General features: G+C 38.4%; 1 protein-coding gene across 7 annotated transcripts in view; it reads right to left on the reverse strand.

Annotated features, from left to right (window-relative positions):
- Positions 1-24,024, reverse strand: part of DLC1 (DLC1 Rho GTPase activating protein) — a 445,122-nt gene that overhangs the window by 100,115 nt on the left and 320,983 nt on the right. Inside the window, exon 7 of one of the 7 annotated variants that reach the window (XM_010838837.1) lies at positions 19,797-21,380. The exons of the other annotated variants lie outside the window; for them this stretch is intronic. Within the exon in view, the coding sequence (XP_010837139.1) occupies positions 21,184-21,380 (197 nt within the window). The 3' untranslated portion in view covers positions 19,797-21,183. Of the gene's footprint in view, positions 1-19,796; positions 21,381-24,024 lie in introns of those variants that run through there. 7 annotated transcript variants of the gene reach the window in all.

The following is a 24,024-nucleotide window of genomic DNA, read 5'->3' on the forward strand; positions in this document are numbered from 1 at the left end:
GGTGACTGCAGCCATGAAATTAAAAGACGCTTACTCCTTGGAAGGAAAGTTATGACCAACCTAGATAGCATATTCAAAAGCAGAGACATTACTTTGCCAACAAAGGTCCGTCTAGTCAAGGCTATGGTTTTTCCTGTGGTCACGTATGGATGTGAGAGTTGGATGGTGAAGAAGGCTGAGCGCTGAAGAATTGATGCTTTTGAACTGTGGCGTTGGAGAAGACTCTTGAGAGTCCCTTGGACTGCAAGGAGATCCAGCCAGTCCATTCTGAAGGAGATCAGCCCTGGGATTTCTTTGGAAGGAATGATGCTAAAGCTGAAACTCCAATACTTTGGCCACCTCATGCAAAGAATTGATTAATTGGAAAAGACCCTGATGCTGGGAGGGATTGGGGGCAGGAGGAGAAGGGGACGACAGAGGATGAGATGGCTGGATAGCATCACTGGCTCGATGGACGTGAGTCTGGGTGAACTCCGGGAGTTGGTGATGGACAGGGAGGCCTGGCATGCTGTGATTCATGGGGTCGCAAAGAGTCGGACACGACTGAGCGACTGATCTGATCTGATCTGAACATCACTCCTCTGAAAATCCTCCATTGGTTTTCTATCCTAGAGTAAAAACCAAAGTCCTTTCAATGTTCTATCAGGTCCTTCCTTCTGTTACCTCTCTGACCTTTTTTCCTATATCTTTTCCTTTGCCACTCTCATTCACATACGGCCTCCTTGATGCTTCTTAAGAAAGAACCTTGGGGACCTGCCTGGTGGTCAAATGGCTAAGACTCTGTGCTCCCAATGCAGGTGGCCCAGGTTCAATCCCTAGTCAGGGAAATAGATTCCACATGCTACAAGTAAGTCCTAGCCCAGCCAAATATATATACACATACACACACACACACACACACACACATATATAGTCCATTCTAAAGGAGATCAGCCCTGGGATTTCTTTGGAAGGAATGATGCTAAAGCTGAAACTCCAGTACTTTGGCCACCTCATGTGAAGAGTTGACTCATTGGAAAAGACTCTGATGCTGGGAGGGATTGGGGGCAGGAGGAGAAGGGGACGACAGAGGATGAGATGGCTGGATGGCATCACTGACTCGATGGACGTGAGTCTGAGTGAACTCCGGGAGTTGGTGATGGACAGGGAGACTGGCGTGTTGCGATTCATGGGGTCGCAAAGAGTCAGACACGACTGAGCGACAGATCTGATCTGATCTGATATATAAAAGAAAGACCTTTGGGGGAAAAAGGGACCTGAAGCTTGTTCTCACTTAAAGGACTTTGCACTTACTATTTTCTCCACTTAGAAAGCCCTTTCTCCCAAGAACCATAAGGCTGCTACTCCTCCCTTCAAGTTTTGACTTAAATGTCACCTTCTCAGAGGGCCCTTCTCTGACTATGTTGTTTCAAATGACACTCACATTCTCCTTATTCCCACCAGCTCTATATTCTTTCTTTTCTGTTTTATACCACCCCACAGTACCTATTATTAATACCTACCAACATAATAATATATACATAATTTACTTATTCTCTGTGATTTGTCTCTCACCATGACAGCAGAAATTCTGTTACAGTCATTGATGTGTACCCAGAGCCTAAGGGCATTTGGCACATAATAGGTGCTCAATAAATATTTGTTGAATGAGAGAGAGTCTCTTTAACCTCTGTTTTTCTCACTAAAATAAACACAAATTGCTTTCAGGCAGGGATCATGTCAAATTCATCTTTCAGAGTTTAATATGGTCTCTGGCAAAGGGTAAGTGGCCATTAATATTGAAGTGAACTGTTGAAGAAAAACACACTCTATGAGTCTCTGAATACTGCATTCCAAGATGGACATTCCAAGAAGGGCTGGATACATGATACAGAGGAGAAACAGAGAAGGCCTCAGTTAACCAACAAATACATCGATATTAAATTTTATATTACACAAAAATGTAGATAGAATTTGAGAAATAAACAGAGGCTAGGGAGATTCTGGATTCTTACTATCATGAGAGTAGGGAGTGAGGATTTTAATCATAATTACCTGGGAATATTTGAGGGGTTCAACACTGCCACCTCTTTGGGAGAGCCTCTCGCATTTATGGAATATTTATTATGTGCCAGACTTCTGGATGAGATTTCCAGTGGCTGCCCACTGGTGTTTTCTTGGCCCGCACCCCTTGAGCTCCAGCCTGAATAACTGTATTTCTCTATGTGGTGACACTTTCTTATAGAAGAAGTAAAATCATACTAAAAGTTAATATTTTTCTCTTGCTCCCTTTCCTCCTCCTCCTTCTCCTTAATGGAAAAGTATTCGTAAAAACAAAATAGTTGCTTTGGGAGTTTAAGTTGCTATATAGAATCCAGGATAATTATTTTAAGCAGGTCCATACAATAGAGGCAGATTTAAATGACTAAACCAGCTTTTAAAGCAGCTCCATTGGCAGTAAAATTTTTACTAAAGGGAAAGTAATGATAAACATGAAATTTAGACTAGTAGTTACTACTGGGAGGTGGGAGGAACTTTCCAAGGCATTGGAGACAGCTTCTTAAGCTAGATGGTGAGTACATGTTATTACTTTTCAATATATTTCTATGAGACACATATTTTTATGAAATATTAAAAAAACTAATTGCTCCTCTGGACCAAAACTTTTCTCAAACAACCACTTAAAGACCCTATATTAGAATTAAAGTAAGTCACTTCAGTAGCATTAAAATTTTCCAGGGTAAAATAACTGTAAGCATTTCAGCCCTCCCTGTGGAAAGCTTTTATGTAAGAGTCTTTCAACAACAGAATCTAAAATAGCCTTTTCCTGTGAAGGTTGTATACAGATTTCTTTTGTTTGTTTGTTTATAAGTCATTTGTTTTAAACTCTAAATAATCTTCTCTTAGTGCCAATATTTAGAATTCCAGCAAAGGGGAAAAGCCTATTTAATAACTCAAAGAACTCTAGTGATGACACACAGCCCCTAACCACTATTTAACTATAATTAAATAAAAAGGCATTCAGATCCAAATTAGGAACACAAGTAGCATGGAGACAAAAGAAGGAACTCCTAGAGTTTGCTTCTGCATAAGCTCCAGGCTTTAGCAGGTCAGGAGAGACGCATCTGGCCTGAGATAGGTGTCTTACGAGAGTTTGGAGCAACAGAAATATGATATAGCCACTTTTGTTATTTAAAAATTTCTAGTAGCCACTTTGAAAAAGGAAACACGTGAAATTAATCTTAATACTACATATAGTTTATTTTACCCAGTATATCCAAAACATCATTTCAACAAGTGATCAATATAGAGATTATTAATGAGATTGTTTACATTCTTTTTCTCACAGTAAGTCTTAAATCTGATGTGTATTTTATATTTCAAAGAGTGGATCCATTTGTGGAACCTACTGCTTTGCAACTGTAGATGATATAGCCATCTTTAACAAAAAGACGACATTAATAATACAAAATTATATATGACAGTGAACGTTAATTTAGAATTAAAAAGGCATCACAAGGAATTACTGGAGATTTGAAGATTCAGCGCCACCCCCATCCCCACTCCACCCTTTTGACCTCTCTCTTGGCAATTCACCAGAAATACTTAACACAGAATTGTTTCCTGACTCCAACTTGGCTTCCCCTCCCCAACCTGAACAGGACACCTCCTGGCACTCACAGGGGCCCCACCTACGTCAGGGTCTCTTAAGTGTTTAAGTTTTGTTAGTGTTACAGGTGAAGCCTTGATCCCTAGCACCTAAAAATGTTGGAGATAAGGTCTTTAAAGAGGTGACTGAGTTAAAACGAGGCCATCAGGGGTGGGCCCTAATCCAGTATGACTGGTGTCCTTAGAAGAAGAGGAAGAGACATGGAGAGAACAGGCCAGAGCAAACTAATACAATCAGCTTCTTGGGAAACTTCCTCTGCTTATGGACTCTGCTCTTTCCTGCCTTATCCCCTCGCTCACCAGCAACCTCCTCCTCTCGGTCTGCTCTGATCCAACCCAGTGTGAGCTTTCTCTCTTCAAGTCTTCCTAGTGCAGAGACCTCCTGGGCTCAGAGTGCATTTATACTGACTGACTTCCATCATTTAACTAAGGAACTCGAGCTTCCATGGGACCACTCCCATGTTAGTCCCATGTAGTGTTACTTTGACTTTTCAACATATCTTTCCTCCCTTATGAGGAGGGACAAGACTTCAAGACTATCAGGGACAGTGTCATATCAAATAGGAATATCACAAACATTTCTTTCTGGGGGGATGTGCTTGTGGGATCTCAGTTCATTGTCCAGGGATGGAATCCGGGCCATGGCAATGAAAGCACCAAATCCTAACCATCAGACCACCAGAGAACTCCCTCAAACATTTCTTCAGCTATCTTTTTTTAAATTAGGAGGGAGGAGGCCCATCCAATGCTGTGGATGATAAAACAAAAACAAGGTGTGGGGGACTCTTTAAAAATGTTATTTTCAAAGTTAAAAGAGAACAGAATTCACCATACTTGCTGATAGTTTAGTGCTACATCTGCATCACGGCCGTTATGGCTGAAATCCCCTAATCTCTCCCATTGCTTCCTACTAATGCAGTGGGTCAGAGGCATTTATCTTTGTTTCTGCTGCAGCAACCCAATCCTGGAGGTTGCCTTCTGTTTTTCCACTGCTTACAACAGTAACGGAAGTTCACAAGAATATCTTCCAAAAAACTTTGGCCAGAACCAAAGGAAATGAGTACATTCAAGGGTGAAAGGATGATTCAACCTCTTTCAGTGCTTAATTCTTGGTTTGGTATTCCTTCTGAAATTTCTGAAAAGAATGCCAACAAGTTGTAATTACCATGGTGCTCCCTGGGAGATGGAAATCTGCCAGGAGTCATTGGATTTCAACCAGAAATTAATTTTAAATAAGTGTTCGAAGGAAATGAGTATCTTTTGGGGTTATTTATAGGGAATATCTGTGGTCCTTTCCCAAGTTCACAAGCATGCTTGATACAGAGTTTCATAGAACTATGCTTATCTGCACTTTTTTGGGTGCAGGCTTGAATGGGTACTAAATATAGTAATTCATTAAAAGGTTGATAAAAGAGAGTGGCAAGTATGTAGTCCCAGAATAAGTGTACCTCCAAATCTGCATTTGCTCCTCACAGAGAAATGTACGCTTATTCTCCTAGTAAGAAAATATATCTGGGTTCAAAATATTTATCAAATGTCATATTTTTCCAGTAAACCAAGGTCCTCTAGGGGAGACATCCATCACCATCCTCAGGAAAGTGAGAGGCCTGCTTTTGCAATCAGAACGGCTTTCCAAGGCTGTCGTGCCAATCGCCTTGTGGAATGATTCAACCTCAGCTTCGGAAACTTCCCTGGGAGCTGAGTGGGCGGCCATGAATCATCTCTCACCCTTTACACATGTCACTACCGATCACCTTGGAATATTATGTGAAAATAACACTTCGCATTTTTGTAAAGAATGCTTTTCCTAAAGGAGGAAAATTATCTCAGTAACTTTTATGTTGAAATGACATTTTACATACGTTATGCTAAATAAAATATATTATTAAAGTTAAAACAAAACAAAAAGAATGCTTTCCCTGATGACGTTAGACAGTCCCAGAGTAAAAGCAGGCCCTGGTGTGCAGTGTACCCTGAACTGAATACATTCCAAAAATGTGTGCAAATGCTTCTCTGATTCTGAGTCAAATACCTGATCTGGAGGGCTGTCTGTCACAGTCAAAGCCTGACGGTCTGGCAAAAGCACAAGGATTTCTTTTGGGAATTAAAAGAAAACAACAACGAATTTTAGCCCTTTTATAGTCAATTTGAAGGAGCATTGTGATCTTCAATTATCTGGTTTTGTTATAGATGAGAAAATAGACCCAAGAAAACCTCTCTTAAAAAAAAATGCTATGTATACACTGAGAAAAACATTGAGAGTAGTTTTCTAGCTATTTCTCATTTATTTGGCCACAGCTGATGCCATAGTGTCCTACCACGTGGGAAGGAATGGCAGGAGCCTTGAAACCTTTGGGAGCTAATGCCACTTTATACTGCCAGTTTGCTGTGCACTTTTCAAGTTGCCTAGACTCCCCGGGATACCTGTTGAAGCTGACTGATAGAGTTTGCAGCATTCGGCGATGGCAGTCATTCTGTTGCAAGATCAAAAGCAGATGAATCATCTCATCAGAATGTTCTTACAAACAGTGACAGCTGCAATGGCATTTCTGACCCTTCACATATAAAGAGCTCCTGTCAATGGTGAGCCATCAGGCTAAAGGGATTGTGAATGCAGCTTGTTGAAACCAAGTCAACATACGATAACTACTGAAACCATGCCCCACGAAGAATAGTTGATTGAAAGGAGGATAGCTAATTTGTAGAAAAGACGATTCAGAGAAAATCTAGTAGTTTCTCTGTGTAACTGAAGGACTTCTGGGAAGGAGAATGAAATATGTTTTTGCTTGTGTGATATCAAAGTGTAGAATATGGCCACAGCAGAAGCCACATGGAAACAGATTCCAGACCAACTCAGGAGTCTCCTTAAAGATGCCCCAATACCGAATAACATGCTCTTCCCTGGAGGTGTCCAAGTGGACATTTGATGGTCATGGGGCAGAAACACTGTGATTTTACTACAGAAGTACTCCTCTTTTCCTAGATTTCAAGGAACATCTAAAAATAAGCAAGGGGATCATTACAGAAATTTAGGCTGTAGCTTTTTATTTTGCCACTTAAGGATATTTTAATTGATATTTTTTACTATAACCATTTAACAGAACAAAGGATAAAGCTAAGAAGAATAGGAAGGAAATACTGTAAGAATAAAGGACAGTTCTGGAGTAGTACTAAATAAATTCAGCACTATGAAAGATGTACCATCTATGTAACTTGAAAGTGAAAGTGAAAGTGAAGTCGCTCAGTCATGTCCGACTCTTTGCGACCCCATGGACTGTAGCCTACTAGGCTCCTCCCTCCATGGGATTCTCCAGGCAAGAGTACTGGAGTGGGCTGCCATTTCCTTCTCCAGGGGATCTTCCCAACCCAGGGATCAAACCCGGATCTCCCGCATTCCAGGCAGATGCTTTAACCTCTGAGCCACCAGGGAACTCCAACTTGAAACATACAACAACCAATACTGTACATTCTACATTCACACACACACACACACAGACACATATACATACACATACACACAGATGTGGGTGTAAAAAGAAATTAGAAATGTGCATATATTGGAGTGGATGGGAAGAGAGACTAGGATAGTGTGCATGCATGCTAAGTTGCTTCAGCTGGGTCCAGCTCTGTGCAACCCTATGGGCTGTTGCCTGCCAAGACTCCTCTGTCCATGGGATTCCACTGGGACTCGATGGGACATCTAGTTTAAAAATGACAACAATCTGATCTACACTATTTTACTTCTTTATATAAAAAATGACAACACAAATGTGATAAAATGCCCACACTTTTCAATTCTGGATGCAGGAAGCAAGAATGTTTGTTATCTTTTTAGTTTGTGCTTTTCTATGTTAAAATAACCACCCTCTTCTACCAAATAAAACAGAACAAAACATCAAGCTTTACTACATTGTCTGTATTTTTCTCATTTCAACAGGCACTAACATAAATTAAACTGTCTATCAGCACCGATCCACAGGCCACTATCTGGGAGACAGGAGTCTTCCTTTATCAATTGTATCTCACTGCCCACTGTGGGACAGGTACTGTGTTTGTGCTTTCTTCTAGCCTGTGATTCTGTGGTTCTATGATTCTCATTTTCAGTAGATACTCCTTGTACAGTTGCTTTCTGATCTTACATTTCCTCTGAAACCAGGAAAAAAACTCCGATTATGTCAACATAGTTTATTAATAGAAGCTATTGTATGCTGATTAGACTCTCTAATTGGTAGCTATTTAAGCTCTTGATTTATTTTAAAAAGAAGGAGGGAGACTGAAGAAAAAAGCTTTTTTAAAAAAAAAGAATGAAGGAATCTCCAGGAAGCTAGTGGTTTAGTTGTTCAGTCATGTCTGACTCTTTGCAGCCCCCGGGACTGTAGCCCGCCAGAGGCCTCTGTCCAACAGATTCTCTAGGTGAGACTACTGGAGTGGGTTGCCATGCCCTCCTCCAGGGGGTCTGCCCAACCCAGGGATCGAACCTGTGTCTCTTATGTCTCCTGCATTGGCAGGTGGGTTCTTTACCACTAGCACCAGCTGGGAAGCCCATAAAAATAATACTAATTATATAACATGTAATATCAATTATATAAAATAATATAATAATTATGTTACATTAATAAATTTTAGAAAGTGTTGGCAAAGGGAAAAAGCAAAAAATGTTCACTCCTCAAATTAATGCTAGTGATTCTTGATTTCATGGTGATGGTGTTTGCTTTGAACTGGGACTGTTTACAAAGGCAGCACAGAGATGGTGGACCTGGTTTTAGATGTTTAACAACTCAGATAAAGCTGCACCTCCTTGGCATGACATTGAGATCATGAAGTTCAATCAATATCTACAACTAATAGCAATTTACATTTTATTATGAAGTTTCACTATAAACACATCCCTAACCACCGATGTCCAGACATGACTTCTTTTTATGTCACCAAACTCACTGACTAGTAAACTTCTCTTCATTCCTTAGAATACCACTGAAACATAACTTCCCCTGGGAAGCTTTTCTTTCTACTCTGCTAGTCCTCGCTTGCTGCTCCCTTTGTGTTCTCATTTTTTTTTTTTTTAATACACTTTTATTAAATAGTTCCTACTTTATTTTAAAGTATTCTTGTTATATTAAAATAGTTCTTATTTTATGTTAAAATTATATTTTATGTAAGTCTTCCACACAGGACAGTGAGGAGAGGACGTCATTTCCATGGCTTATGAATGATGACATAGAGATAGGCGAAATGAGTAAAATCACAGACCAGGTGAGTTTAAGACCCTGAGCTTGAAACTAGGTCTTCTGTCTCTAACTCGTGTTCTTTCTACTCTGCATGATAGGATGCATGATAGGATGCCCAATTTCACTAAATACTACAAGCATCATCATTGTTCTTTAAAATGACAGTAATGAAATAATTTAAGAAAAGTAACAATGACTCTTAACAGTCTACATTTACTGTGTGTTTATAATATGCCCACAATGTTCTAAGATATTTAGATGTATTAATTCATTTAATCCTCATAATGATACTATAAGTACTACTATTATCTTTAGTGTACAGGTAAGGAAATTGAGATGCTGAAAGATGAGATAATTTGCTTGAAGTCACCCAGCTAAAGAGGGGCAGAGTAGAAATCCATACCCAGGTGGTCTGGATTTGTCATCTATATTCTTAATGGAAGTAGACTTAACTACTGGTCTTTTCTCTTCTCAATGGAACTTTGACCATGAACAATGTCTACAAGGTAAGTTTCAATTTTGATACTATACGTACTATGGAACCAAGATTTATCTTTAGTTTTACATCTATAGCCTCAACTCTAATTACACAGCACAAAAGAGAGTGGGGGTCAATTCAGATGATTGACTACACTGAATTTCATATGGACAGTTATTATGAAACAAGTAGGCTTTTTATTTTTGGAATTTCCCCCCTCCTCCTCTACAGATAATAAAGGAAACTGGGAATTGAGAGAGAAAAGGAAAAAACCAAATGATTTCTGATTTGTTTGGGACTCCATTCAAGGTTGAAGGTATCATTCAGAGTTGTGTTTCAGAGTGTTCAAAACAACTGTTCTCTTTTGACGTAACTTTGAGATGAAAAAATAAAATTGTAAAATATGTTGTGACAAGCTACTTTGTGAAAGACTTTTTACATGTAGAACAATGAAGAATGGAACACTTTCATTACAGTTTACATTGTAAACACTATCTGAGTATAAAACCTAAATAACAACAAACTAAAAGCATATGTAAGAAAAAATCTTCATAAATATTTTGTGCCCTTTGATAATAATCAATCAAAAATTCACTTTATTAAGAAAGCAAATTTAAGAAGGCAATATTGAACAACTATCAGAATCATAAAATATAGCTGAGAATGTATCCAAGAAGAAAAACTTCTCATTTCTAACACACTAAAATATAATTCATAATCACTATTATAGTTATTTAAATGCTATTGCAGTTTACTAATTAAGAAGAAAAACAATTCATGCCTCTGAGATTTTAGGAGTCACTAAAATGCCTGATATATATTCTGGACATTCTCATCTACACCTTAGCAATACTGAATATACATCTCTCATTGTTTCCTTAAAATATATCTTGAATACTATATATACAGTTTTATTCCTGGACATTTGGGCCAAATGACCTGGTTCTTTCTCCTTCAGGCTTTCTTAAATTACTGTCTTTTTTTCTGTCCCTACATTTTCCTAATTTGCCTGTTTCCTGCACTTTTCCATCCTTTTCCTCTTTATTAATTAATTCACTTACTCATTCATTCATGCTACATCTATTTCACTTCCTACACCACGGCTTCGTATTTACCAAAATTGAAACTTCCCCCTTTTAACATATTACATGTCCTCTCTTTGTCAGGGACACCTTGAGCTTTTAGAATCAGTCTCTCCTACAAAATGAACAGTGGGAAAGTAGGATCCCTCCTAGGTCTCTCCTGAACCCTCACTTCACTCACTTTATCCTGTCCTTCCCTAAGCTAACATCATTTGGCCTCCTAGTGTTTAGGTGATGCTCATATACACACTGTCCTAGGAAAAGTTACTGTGTTTTAGGTTTCAGGTTGTAAGGTACTAGAGGGTACTCAGAATGAAGTGTCAATAATGACCATGCTCACCTCTTTTAACGGAGAGGGCAATGGCACCCCACTCCAGTACTCTTGCTTGGAAAATCCCATGGATGGAGGAGCCTGTTAGGCTGCAGTCCATGGGGTTGCTAGGAGTCGGACACGACTGAGCGACTTCACTTTCACTTTTCACTTTCATGAATTGGAGAAGGAAATGGCAACCCACTCCAGTGTTCTTGCCTGGAGAATCCCAGGGACGGGGGAGCCTGGTGGGCTGCTGTCTACGGGGCCGCACAGAGTCAGACACGACTGAAGTGACTTAGCATAGCATAGCATAGCACCTCTTTTAAAATTTTTATTGGGTGATTTTTTTTTTTTTTTTAAACAATACCTGGGCTCTATTCAGCCAAGATAATGAGTTGGGAGTTTCACTCGGAAATTAGAAACAAGGAAGATAAGTAAGAGGTGATAAGAAGTGCCTAGTTTCCTTCTATTGGTTTTGGAATTATGCTGGGATGAGTATTTCTAACTTGGACAATTACCAAAGTGACATGAAGAATGAATTTTCTTTGAAAAGGTAGAAAGGGAACAAACCCGAAGCTGTGTATAATCCCCTCTAAACAACGAATCAGCTGTTTGCATGGCCTGATAGAGTGAACTGGTGGTATCCCATCTGTTTCTTTGGCTGGCTTTACTCTAAGAATATATTTCCTCTCCTTCTGTACTGAATTGTAAACACAGGCACCCTCTTTTAAAGGCCAGTGTTTCTCAGGGTTATGGACACTAGAGGAAATTCCTTTTAAAATAGCTTTGTGATAGAACTTCTGTCCTTTACACGAAATAAACCTTTTGGGAAACAAAACAGAATGGATGGGAAATAACATGATAAGAAAAGAGCTCTGTACTTTTGCATTAATTTCAAATCCAACCTCTTCACTAGGTGAGTTGTTAAAAGTTGGTGCTGACTCATTTCCCTCCCTCCGCTGTAACCCTGGGGGGAGACACCATTACACGTCTCGCACATACTCATAAGTGTTAGTAACTTCTTGGGTCTTTGATGTGCTTTGGGTCAACAGAGTCTTTGCAGCACACCTATCATGGGAGTGACTTTGAAGAGAGTCTTGAGGCTTGTAGGGGCAAAAACACTCAGGAGGAAAAGCTCCTGTTAAGAAACATATTGCTGTAAACCAGAAATATTTCTAAAGTCTTCATTCAGTCTAGCAAACTCCAAGGACAAATGGACCCATGAACTAATAAACTCTCCTGGGTGTGCTAACATACAGGGTCTGTGTGGGCTGAGGGGTTGGAAAACAGAGGGCCTGTGGGCTCTGCTGAACTCTGACAGCAGTAAATTTTGTCACAAAGTTCACTTACTTTCAGATATTTGAAGGTCAAGGTAATGAGAACCCCTTGCACAGACTAAGCTTAAATACACTATTACCCTCAGACTTTAAAGATCGCTTTAGTACTCTCTTGATTATTCATATGGGCAAAACTCAAATTCTAGATTAAAAAAAAAATTTTACATAAAAATAAATAAATAAATTACTGTAGATCTAGACAATTTCAGGGTAATATATGCACACACCTATATACTCACAGGTTTTAGAAGCAATAAAATATTTTATTAAGCTAAAGTCATGGCTATTTCATTTCATTATGAGTAGGATACTTTACAAATGAAATAAATCATCGGCAAATAAAATGCTGCATTTTAATGATCTTAAAGCATAACATCTTTTTAAATGGTCACTAGATATTTTGCCAATTTTGCCAATTACTTGTCACACGTTGGTTGGAAATTCTGAACCATTCTATTCATTTATTAACTCAGCCAGAGAACTGTTTTAAAATTTATGAGAATGCTTGTGGTCAAATTCCTCCATTGCTTTTACCTATGACTCAGTGGAGAGAATGCTTCTCAGTCGGTTAGTGGTCCAAGCACCTGTCTTGTATTTGGGACACTGTGACTGTGACACTAACTGGCTTGTTCCTTAGCACTTTCTCCATCACAGTGCTTGAACTGGGCCAGTCTTGTAATGGAGCACTTTGTGATCACATGCTAAAGTGAAACTCTGATAGCACAGATGGCATTACTGGGAGGTCACCCTAGGAAAATCGAGACAGCACTGTGAGTTTTACTTTTCTATAGGAAAACAGGGTTCATTTCAGCCTGCGATGTAGTCTAATACACATCATTTGCACCTCCAAGGATACCCAGTACATATTGTAAGGCAGGGCCCTGAAAGTGGGATCTCCCACCCCAGTGAGTGTGCAACTAAGGCTGAGTTGCTACAACTAGAGGCCTACATGCCACAACAGAGACCCAGCACAGCAACCCCCCACACACAAATACTCACCTATGGACAAACAGAGGTAACCTTAAGAGATTTAAAAGACATATTATGCATTTGAAAAGAAACCTGACTGAAAATAATACTAATCAGTCAATACCCATAAAGAATAACAAGCTAAAGCTGATACTTATTCTACTCCTAATGTAAACTCTTGATATGTTGACAAATCAGATTTGGCAAAATGTCTTCTGCCACCTGCCTCTGCCATGAAATTTTCAAAAAGACTATACTAATATTCACATATTGATATTCATGATATTCATGATTTTTCAGAATGAAGCTTGACCTGGGGTACAAGTACACCTTGAGATGAAATAAAGTTATAATAATTACTATGATGCATCCACCCTATGTATCCAAAATATACTCCTTTGATTGCTTCCATGATGATTAATTATGTGATACTCAATCTAATGTTTAATTTGAAATGTTTGGAAGCCACAATTGAAAATTCTCACTTGATAGATTGACAATACACTAAAGACATATTAAGGAATCACTTGTTCTTCTTGCCTTGGTAAAAATGCTTAATATAATCCTTGAAAAATAATACAATGTCAAGTTAGATTACATTCCTTTGATAGTAAACACTTACAAAAAATTCATAGTAAATATTATTAAAATTTGAAGAAACAACTTTTATAACAAATTATGTAATGGAAAGGGCATGGTATGGTTAAATGAAAGCACAGATGTTTCTCATAGGTCTCAGCTTATATAGTATTTGCTAAATTTTATTTCAATGATGGAATATGAACGATTGCCTTCTCACTTGTATTATGAGTCACTAAAGGAAAGAAAAACCAATGAGGTGATATTCTTATAATAAATGACTCTTTCAATAAAAATAATATTTTTCAAAAAAGCTGTTAATTTAACCACAGAAAGTATTCTAGGCTAAGTTTACAGGGACAACATTGCAAAATTAATAGATGAGCTATTTTAAGAAGGAAGTAAAAACTAAAAGTGTACAAAATGCTATAGGATGATGTTGACATTCTAATGATTTTAATTTAAGAAACTAATAAAGCATAGTGAATTCTTTACAGTATTTGAAATGAGGTAGGGAGTGACCACAAAATTCACTTATTATTATACAGAGGTTCACTGGTTATTTTACAGGAAAGAAGTTGAACCTGAAGATAAGTTACTTATTTTTCTTTTTTTAGAAAAGCATATGTTTAAAATTTGTTAAAATTTCTATGATGGTAAGTTGCTATTACTATTACATGACCTGAACATACATTTAAAAAAATCCTATATGATTTGTTTCCTCAAGATAAAGGTGACATTTAAACAATGAGGGGGGAAGTAACTGCTTTTTAAAATAAACAAACAACGTGGATTATCTATAAAGCACTGTGAAAATATTTTGGAAATGAGTGCATTGTTATGTGAATTTTTTACTGAAAATTATGTGTTGTGTCTCCTATTAAAACTCCCATAAACAAAGTTAAAAGAAATTTAATACAGCTTTCTAACTAGCTTTTTTTTTTTTCTAAATGAAGAGTTGCAATAATTTCAAGCATATGTGTTAAAAATATAAAAATGCAATTTCCTACTAGTTTTTAAGGGATCAACACAAAGATATTTATTAGTGAAATTTCAGCAAAATCCTTTCTTTAGACTGAACTGGCAATTTTGTATCATGATATAGTTCAAAAGTTTCATAGTTTCATTTTGTCCAACTGGAGTTACCTATCCTTTGCCTGGTGGCCTTTAAATTCAAGTACTTAAATAAACTGACAGTTTGAATCAGGATGCAATACATCAAGATTTAAAAACCAAGTTGAAGTACAGTCTGTCACATTTCTTTTTCTAAAAATTATTAATGATAACATTTATAGAGAAAGCAAAAAAAATTGTTTAGCACTACTAAAATGTAAACCTCAACCTTAAAAAGACATTTTCCATGTTTGCTTTACGTAATATATTAGTATTATTATACATAGCATTACATGTAGATGATTTAAAGTAGTGGTTCTCAACTGGGGCAATTTTACCCGCAAGAGAACATTTGGAAGTGCAGTGGCACCCCACTCCAGTACTCTTGTCTGGAAAATCCCATGGGTGGAGGAGCCTGGTGGGCTGCAGTCCATGGGGTCGCTAAGAGTTGGACCCAACTGAGCGACTTCACTTTCACTTTTCACTTTCATGCGCTGGAGAAGGAAATGGAAACTCACTCCAGTGTTCTTGCCTGGAGAATCCCAGGGACGCTGGAGCCTGGTGGGCTGCTGTCTATGGGGTTGCACAGAGTCGGTCACGACTAAAGCGACTTAGCAGCAGCAGCAGCAGAGATGTTTTTGGCTGTCGTAACTGAGGAAGGTACTCTGACGTCTAGACTGTAGAGACAAGGGATGCTGCTAAACATTCTACAATGCACAGGACAATCCCGCATGGTAAGAATTACCTGGCCCAAAATGCCAATAGTGCAGAGCCTAAGGAATTCTGCTTTAGAGATATATAAATATGTATACATATATACATAGTATACTATGTATATACACATACAATGTATACATATATACATAGTATGCACTCAAGATATTTCACTTAGGTGTGTACTCAATTTAAAGTTCTAAACCACTGCAAGTTATGATTTCTCAGAAGTTCAGTTATGCTGTTTGGTTCAAAGTGCAAAATATCTGGTATTTGTTTCAATATACCATCATATCTTGACTCAAAGTTCACCTAATTTTTACCCCTGTGAATTATAAATCATGATTGACAAAAGAAGGACTTCTTAGGAAGCAAGGCCACAGAGCTGTTTTTCTGTTGTTTTTCTTTTTCTTTTTTTTCTGTTGTTTTTCTAAAGTGCCAAAATGTTTAAAACAAAGTTAGATTTTCATGAGGTTCTATTACATTTGCATACAGAATGCAAGAAATTTAATCTCAAAGTAGTGGCACTATGATGAATTTCATAAAACTTATCCTCTGATTACCTTGGAGTTTCCAGGCAAAGAACTGAATTTAAAAACAGCTAAAGACTTTTGTTATCAGGATCTCTGTCTCTACTTTGGTCAGCCTTTAAAAGAAAATTGTGGAGATAAACACAATTGTTAGCAGTTATCACTTTTATTTTTCCTCCAGTAAAAGGGTATTAAATCTTACCCAAAAGTTGCAGATTTACAATTTTAGTTTTCAAGGTTAGTATATTAGTTTTCCTGTTTTTGGTACAGGGGGTGGAGATTAAAAATTGACCAGAGGTGTTAACAGTCACTTTCCAACTTTAAATTCCTCTTATCTGATAGTTTATCAAACTTCCGTTTCCTTTCTGCAACGCCCAGAGCTTCAGATCGTTCTTGAATCATGGCTTCACAATAGAGATTTAGCAATTGAGTTATAAAATTAAAAAGGCAATGGAGTTTTGAATATAGGACCAGACAGATGGAGATAAAGACAGACCAACAGACAGACACACTCACACACAATGAAATGAAGCAAGATAGTTTTACAAGTATTTCCTTAAAACCTGGAGAAGCTGATGATGGAGGAACAATATCATAAAAACCTTCTATAAATAAACAAAAATTAATTGTGTAGTAGTCCTTATTTGGGGAGGGGAAGTGAGTGATTTTAGCTTCCATAGCTTTGAATGTCTGTAGGGCATAGTTCTGTATTCCTGTGAGAAGATGGAGGAAGGCAGAAGGAAACCAACTTAAGTTTATGTAATTTATATTGTCTGTATTGATTGATTTTCATGTTATTTTGTTTTAGTTGATGCTAAAGAATGTAAAGAACGCTAAAGAATAAGAAAATAAAGAGAATGTTAAGAGTCACTGATGGCTTTGATTTTTCTACTGAATTTTCCTAAAGCCTGTACATTCTCTGCTGTTCTTTTGTATTAAGCATTTTTTTTCAATTCTGACTACATTTAAATAGTGTTTTAGTAATAAAAAGTATTCATTAAAGGAGAATTTCAAAGTTTACAGGACTGAAATATATTGACAATGGTTATAATATTTACTGGGAGCAAAAAACTTCAGAAGAAGAAATAAAATACACTGAGCCTATTAATAAGTTGTAAAATTGGAACATAAAGTGAACAGCAACAATGGATTTGATCTCCAATAGAGATCCATATTTCAAAATCATTTCTGCAAATTCATTTATCATGTTAAATCAGTTTTGGAAAAGCTCCTTCTCAGACATTTGGAAAGAAGGAAATTTCTGCTTTGATATCATAAGGCAGATGGTCCTACTTATTTGTTATTCGGTAACTAGTGGCTCAATAGAACCACTTTGAATTTTCCATCCTTTAGTGATTTGATAGTTAAACACGTATATTTTGACATTTTTTGGAAAAACTGTTTTATGCCTTCATTATCTTCAAAACGGAAGCTACATAAGGCATTTGTCATTCTTGCTGCTTTTAAATCTCTTTCTCTGAAGTTCTTCATATAAATCTTAAATAATATAGTAATCCAGGTCATTTCATCTGTAGGAGTGAAACAGAAATCCAAAATGAATAGTGTTTTAGTTTTCTCATTCTTCCAGACTGAAAACTCCTGAACAAATGATGGGGAGGGAGAGTAAAAGCCAAGAGAAGAATGACTGGTATCTCCTGCAGGGACCTTTTAAAGATGAGCATCGATCTATTTCTAAAAACCACTGGCATCCACTGCATTAGTTACCAACAAATACTAGTCATGCTTCCTCTGTCTACTAGATAAACACCAATATAATACCATATCATGCTTGGTAAGGGAAATGTCAATTTCTTTTTCCTATTTCCTTATCACTGAAACTGTTATAGTTTAATAGCTATAAAATAGAAATGAAAAGTCAGCTAGCACTGAAAAGAAAAGCAAGGAAAAAAAAAAACAAAAGAAACCCCAAAGCAAGGAGTGGGGGACTTTAAAAAAATCTCCATGAGGTCCTGGCAGGTAAAACAATCCTATGTGTTGTAAATATTAGTGTTCTAGAATGAAAATTGAATACAACTCACACATTGTATGTTGGCAAACTGCAGCTGATCAAGCATGAGATTAAATAAATCATAACCAGGACTTTACTCAACATAGAAAAGTTGTTCCTACAAATGCTTGGCACCTTGCCTGATGGACAAGAAATAATCGGTGCCTTCAGCTTAAACTAACAGTGGTATAAATACATAAACACTCTAGGGAGAATTTAACTTAATATTTCAAAGGCTTCCATCTCTGTTTAACAGCTAGATAAATGGCATTCTTTTTATTTGGGTCGTATAAGATGACCAGCCAAGCTTGCAGAGTTGCCTCGATCTTGTCCGTATCCCTAATCCTCTCCTAGGATAAGTCAGGTCTGTTAAGACACAGTTAAACAGTACTCAGTTTTTCTCTGGAACGCTCAGTAACTGCTGTTTCTTCTCTTGAACTGTAAGTTCCGCAAGGGCAGGGGTTGTGATGGCTCTGTTTATTGATATGTCTTTAGCACCTAGGACAATGCTTGACATACACGAAAGAATGAATGAATTCGGGTTTGTTCATTTCCTAAGGCTGTTATTTTCTTTCTATCTTGCTTCATCTGAGGATTTGGTCTTGGTATTGCTTTTGGCACTCATTTTACCAACGAAGATTGATTTAGAAAATGTTCATTTTGATGTGATACTTTTATGTCATAAACTTAAGAGAAAGGTGAAATGGATGAAAAATGATGGCCTAGCTTTTTCTTTTTGAATTTTTAAAATTTTTTTTTGATGTGGACCATTTTTAAAGACTTTATTGAATTTTTTACAATGTTTCTTCTGTTTTATGCTTTCTTTCTTTTTTTTTTTTTTAAAGCTCCCTGACCAAGGATTGAACACCAAACCTCTGCATTGGAAGGTGAAATCTTAACCAATGGACTGCCAGGAAGTTTCAATTACCTGGTTTTAATGACAGGCTGCCTGGTATCATTGTCAGTGCTTGTGTTTTCTCAAGTAGCTTTCTCAGAATAGTTTCAAGAACTTCAAACATGCCTTTCATCCTCATGTTATCTCTGTGATACGTGAAGTATTTTTGATATCACCATATAACAGCTTGGGAGGCAGGCAGGTCTGAAAGGCAGAAGTCCAGAAATGTTTTCCATTTGACCAAATGTTTGTGTCTACTTCTGGACTTCACTCATTTTAGTTTGACCTGATCAAAATTTGCTTTACTCCAGGGTACTGGACTGGTTTTTATTTGCATAGCTATATTCTGTTTGCTATAATAGAGAATTTTTAAATGGCTTGTGATTTACTTTTGATTCTTTAAGTTTTGAGAAGAGATGTTTAATGTGGTGGGAGCTTAACTATAATTTATTTGTAATTTCACAATTAAAAGTAACATTTATTTATTCATATTAATTTTTATTAACTTATTGCCCTTCTTTATAGTCTCAGAGATGATGGTGAAAGACTTTTAATAAAAATAATGCAGGATAATATCAACATTAAAATGCCCCAATAATTAACTTTAAAATACTGAGAAAACAGGTCTTTCCCTCAAGAGTGATTACTGGCTACAGGTAGCTCAGGAAAGCAAAATGATCACAAACCTCATGAATGTGCACTCATACCCACTGTGCATGGGCTCACAGTTATGTATCACACAACCTCATGTGTGCTAAGTCACTTCAGTTGTGTCCGACTCTTTGTGACCCTATGGATATAGCCCACCAGACTCTTCTGTGCGTGGGATTCCCCAGGCAAGAATACTGGAGTGGGTTTCCATGCCATCCTTCAGGGGATCTTCCCAATCCAGGGATTGAACCCGAGTCTCTTCCGTCTCCTGCATTGGCAGGCGGGTTCTTTACCACTAGCACCACCTGTGAAGCCCATCACAAACCCTCAAGCACACCCTTCCAATCTATGACGCTATATTCTTGAAACACATATTCTTCTCTATTTCTATGTAAATTTTGACAAAAAATGTGCCTCACTGAGTTTATAAAAAATCTTCATGATTTCAGAAAACATATAATTTGGGAAGATGCTGGAAAATTATTGTTTTTTACACCAAGGATATGCATTTTAAAAGATAAGACATTAAGAAAGAAAACTAATAGAGCTGGCTTCACCCATGAATCACATCTGAAACAGAGGGATTCTATTTCCAGTGAAAAGAAACCCCCAGCAGATTCCTTTCCCCTCCTTGGCTCCTCTTCAGTGATGAAACTTCATCTTTTAGGAGTCTTGGCCAAGTCTGCAGTTAAGGCTCCCACAATGCAAAAACACCTCAGACTAAGGTTTCATGAGAATGGTACTTCAATTCATATCAGAGTAAGTACCTTTTTTTTTTTTTTTTGTTTTCCTTTATAAGAAGATCTATCCTGGAATTTCCCCCTACACCAAATGAAGGGCTCAGGTATCACAAAGAACAACTTGCATGTTGATGTAGAAAATGAACAAACATTATTAATATAAATGACTAAGAAATACTCAGAATGGGAACTTCACTGGTGGTCCAGGGGCTAAGACCCCGAGCTCTAAACGCAAGAGGCCTGGGTTTGATCCCTGGTCAGGGAGCTAGATCCCACGTGCCTCAGCTAAGAGTTCGAGTGCCGCAACTAAAGGTCCTGCATGCCACAACTAAGACCTGGTGAGGCCAAGTAAATAAACACATAAAATACTAAAAAAAAAAAAAAGAAACATAGATATACTCAGAATGGCTAAAGAGAATGGAAAATAGGCAAATGCGAGTCCTTCAAACCATGAAGAGGATCCTTAAATGACTGAGTTAGTGTTCTTCTGTTGTTTCAGTAGGTCTTTAGGAAAGCCACATTTTACATTTTTGGAACTCTGCTGACAGGCTGTCAAGATAGCCCTCCTCCTTGGTTGGTTTGGCGGTCCCACAGCCCTACCTGGGGAAGTAGGGCCAGTGGCCTGCGGTGACTGCTGTGTTTCAGGCTCCTCTTATCGCTGGCGGAACTGGCATCTTGTCAAGTCTTACTGAAGAGCCCTTATTTCTGTAGCCACTGAAGAGACTGGAGTACAACAGTCCTGCCAGGCGCACACCCGCCCAGACTATGTTTTCTTCCTCGGAACATGGAAAGGCCACTTTTGGGGAAAGGTGTAAGGAGACAAACCAGCTGCCACTTCCGAGGGGGAAAATTTGATCCCTTTGTGCTCTTATCTGCATCCACTTCCAACAGTACTGATTCATCTCTGCTGGGTTCCAGAGAAGGTAAAAAGGAGAGCGGAAAACGCTTGATGTGAGTGCTCATGGCCACGAATGAGTGACAAGAGATGGGTCTTGGTGGACGGCTTTGATAACAGTCTTAGTTCAGGACGGGGGTCAGGTACTGTCATACCCGGCCCCACAGGTGTACACGGTGTTTGATCAATCACACAGCCACCTGGGGAGAATGCACAGACAGCACATACTTCTTGTTCATTCGTACGTTCATTCATTCATTCATTTGACAATTTATTGAGTGTTACCATGAGCTGGCACTGGTTCTAAGCATTAGGGTTATAGCAGTGAATTAGGGTCACAGCAGTGAACAAACCAACCCCAAACCCCTGGCCTTTCGAAGCTTACATCCCAGTGAAGCCTACATTCAACATTCTCTATAGACATGATAAAGCCAGTAAGCCATTTTCCAAATGTCTTAAAAATAAATTATTTTAATTAAAAATAATTAACATGTTAAATTTTCTACCTTGGTGCCAGGCTGGCAAAATCTGAATTTAAAGATTGAATATGGGAAAATAAAACCTCAAAGATAATGTATTCCATTATCTATATATGCTTCAAAAATACTACCATGGTAATGCTTAGACTTTCCAGGTGGCATAGTGTTAAAGAATCTGCCTGCCGATGCAGGAGATGCAAGAGGTGCGGCTTTGAACCCCGGGTCAGGAAGATCCCCTGGAGCAGGACATGGCAACCCACTCCAGTGTTCTTGCCTGGAGAATCCCAGGGACAGAAGAGCCTGGTGGGCTGCCGTCTACGGGGTTGCACAGAGTCGGACACGACTGAAGCGACTTAGCAGCAGCACAGAGTCGGACACAACTAAGCACACAGCAGCAAGCGTCCTGCAAGGTAGGACAGATTCAGGAAAATCCAGCATCTAGTTTTCCTTAGAATTCTATTGTATGTTGATTATGAAATATTAAACAGCCACTCTTAGAAACCGCATATAGCTTTTACTTGTTCAATTCTACCTCATTACACAAAACCAGTGCACAAGCTCATGGAGTAACCTGCCTGCATTTCTGTCCACCTCTGCAAAGGGCCACACCTCACTCCCCAACACACCCTCAGAAGAGCTGCAGGAGTCAGTTTACCAGGTCATGGAAGTGCAGGGGCAGCAGCTACCTGGGGGAAATGATGGGGTGGGGTCTTCCCCCAGCTGCCTCCATGCTGGCCCCTCCTCCACTCATGCTGTTTCCCTGGAAAGGTGTCTGAGATGGTCATCCTTACCACACTGCCTCCTTGCTCTGTGACAAAATAAACCACACATAGCATCACTCTGCTCTAATGGGTTTCTGCTCCAGACGGTCCTGTCAGACCCAACCTTATCTCCTTGTCAGGCTTTCAAGGTCCTAACACTCTAAATCAACCCAATCTGGTAACATCCACAATCATAAAGTTAACAGCAATATTTCATATTTCCTCTTATAAACTGATTGTACACATGGGATTTCATTTGATTAAAATGATCTCTATTGACAGAGGCTTACTCTGAATTTCAGAAAGGTCAAGTGATTTGCTCAAAGCCACCCAGTTGCCAAGTTAGAGCCCAGTGCTTCTGAGTTCCAAACCATTTCTCTGGCTACTGCTTTTCCTTTTCATGACACACTCTTTGCTCCAGTGGGCTCCAGCTCATTTTCAGTTCCCACCACTGGCCACACTCCTCACCGACTGGTAATACCCTTCTGCTCAATTTCCCCAGCCCTGTCCCCAGCTGGACGGTTCAGGTCCCTTCCTTGCCCCAGGCTTCCCACAAAGTTTTCTCTTCTTTTTCTGAAAAAGTTCCTTAGCGAAGGTTTAGCCTAGAGTTTCTCAACCTCAGAATTACTGACATATTGAGACACATAACTTCTGCCATGGAGGCGCTGTCCCAGTGCATTGCAGTGGGTGGACCAGCATCCCTGGTCTCTACCCGTTAGATGCTAGTGGTGGCTCCAGCTGCGGCAGCTAACAGTATTTCCAAACACTGCCAAACATCTTTTGGGGCCAAAAGACGGTTAAGTCTGGCTGAGCCTGCAGTTATTCTCTAGTTGAATGATGTGGGTCTGGTATGTCTCCCCATGAGACTTCAAGTGTGGGCAGAATGCATTTTCTTTGTATTCTCTGAAGATGTTCTGCACTCAATAAATATAACGGACCTTTGCCTTTCCTTCCAGTTTCATATGGGAGCTGCTGACCCTATCTTCACATTCCTGATTGAGTTTTATGGCATAGTAATTAAAAGTCCAGGCTATAGAATTTTAAGAAATGGGCATTAAAATCACCTCTATCATTTATTAGACAACCCACAGATGAAAGAAAATATTTGCAAGCCTATAGACATGCCTCCTAAGAAGATAATAGCAACAAGTACATGAAAAGAAACTCCAGGTCACTAGCCATCAGGAAGAAGTAAATCAAAACCACAATAACATACCATTTCACACCCACTAACATAGCTATAATTTAAAAAATGGAAAATAACAAATGTTGGTGAGAATGTCGAGAAATTGGAATCCTCGTGCATTGCTGGTAGATGTAAAATGGTTAATCCTTTGAATAAGTTCAAAATAAATAACTATCACTCAAAAATTCTACTAGGTATAGATAACAAAAGAATTGGAAATGGATGTTCAAAGATAAACTTGTACAAGAATGTTCATAACAGCTGAACAATAGCTAGTTAAATATATTTTACAATAAATGTATTTTCACAATCGTTAAAAAGTGTAAACATTTCAAACAGCCGTCACTGGATGGATAGATAAATAAAATGTAGTAGAATCATACATGGAATACTATTTACCGATAAAAAGATGAAATAC

Source organism: Bison bison, unplaced genomic scaffold, assembly GCF_000754665.1.
Source record: "Bison bison bison isolate TAMUID 2011002044 unplaced genomic scaffold, Bison_UMD1.0 scf7180017864105, whole genome shotgun sequence".
NCBI classification, from domain to species: domain Eukaryota; kingdom Metazoa; phylum Chordata; class Mammalia; order Artiodactyla; family Bovidae; genus Bison; species Bison bison.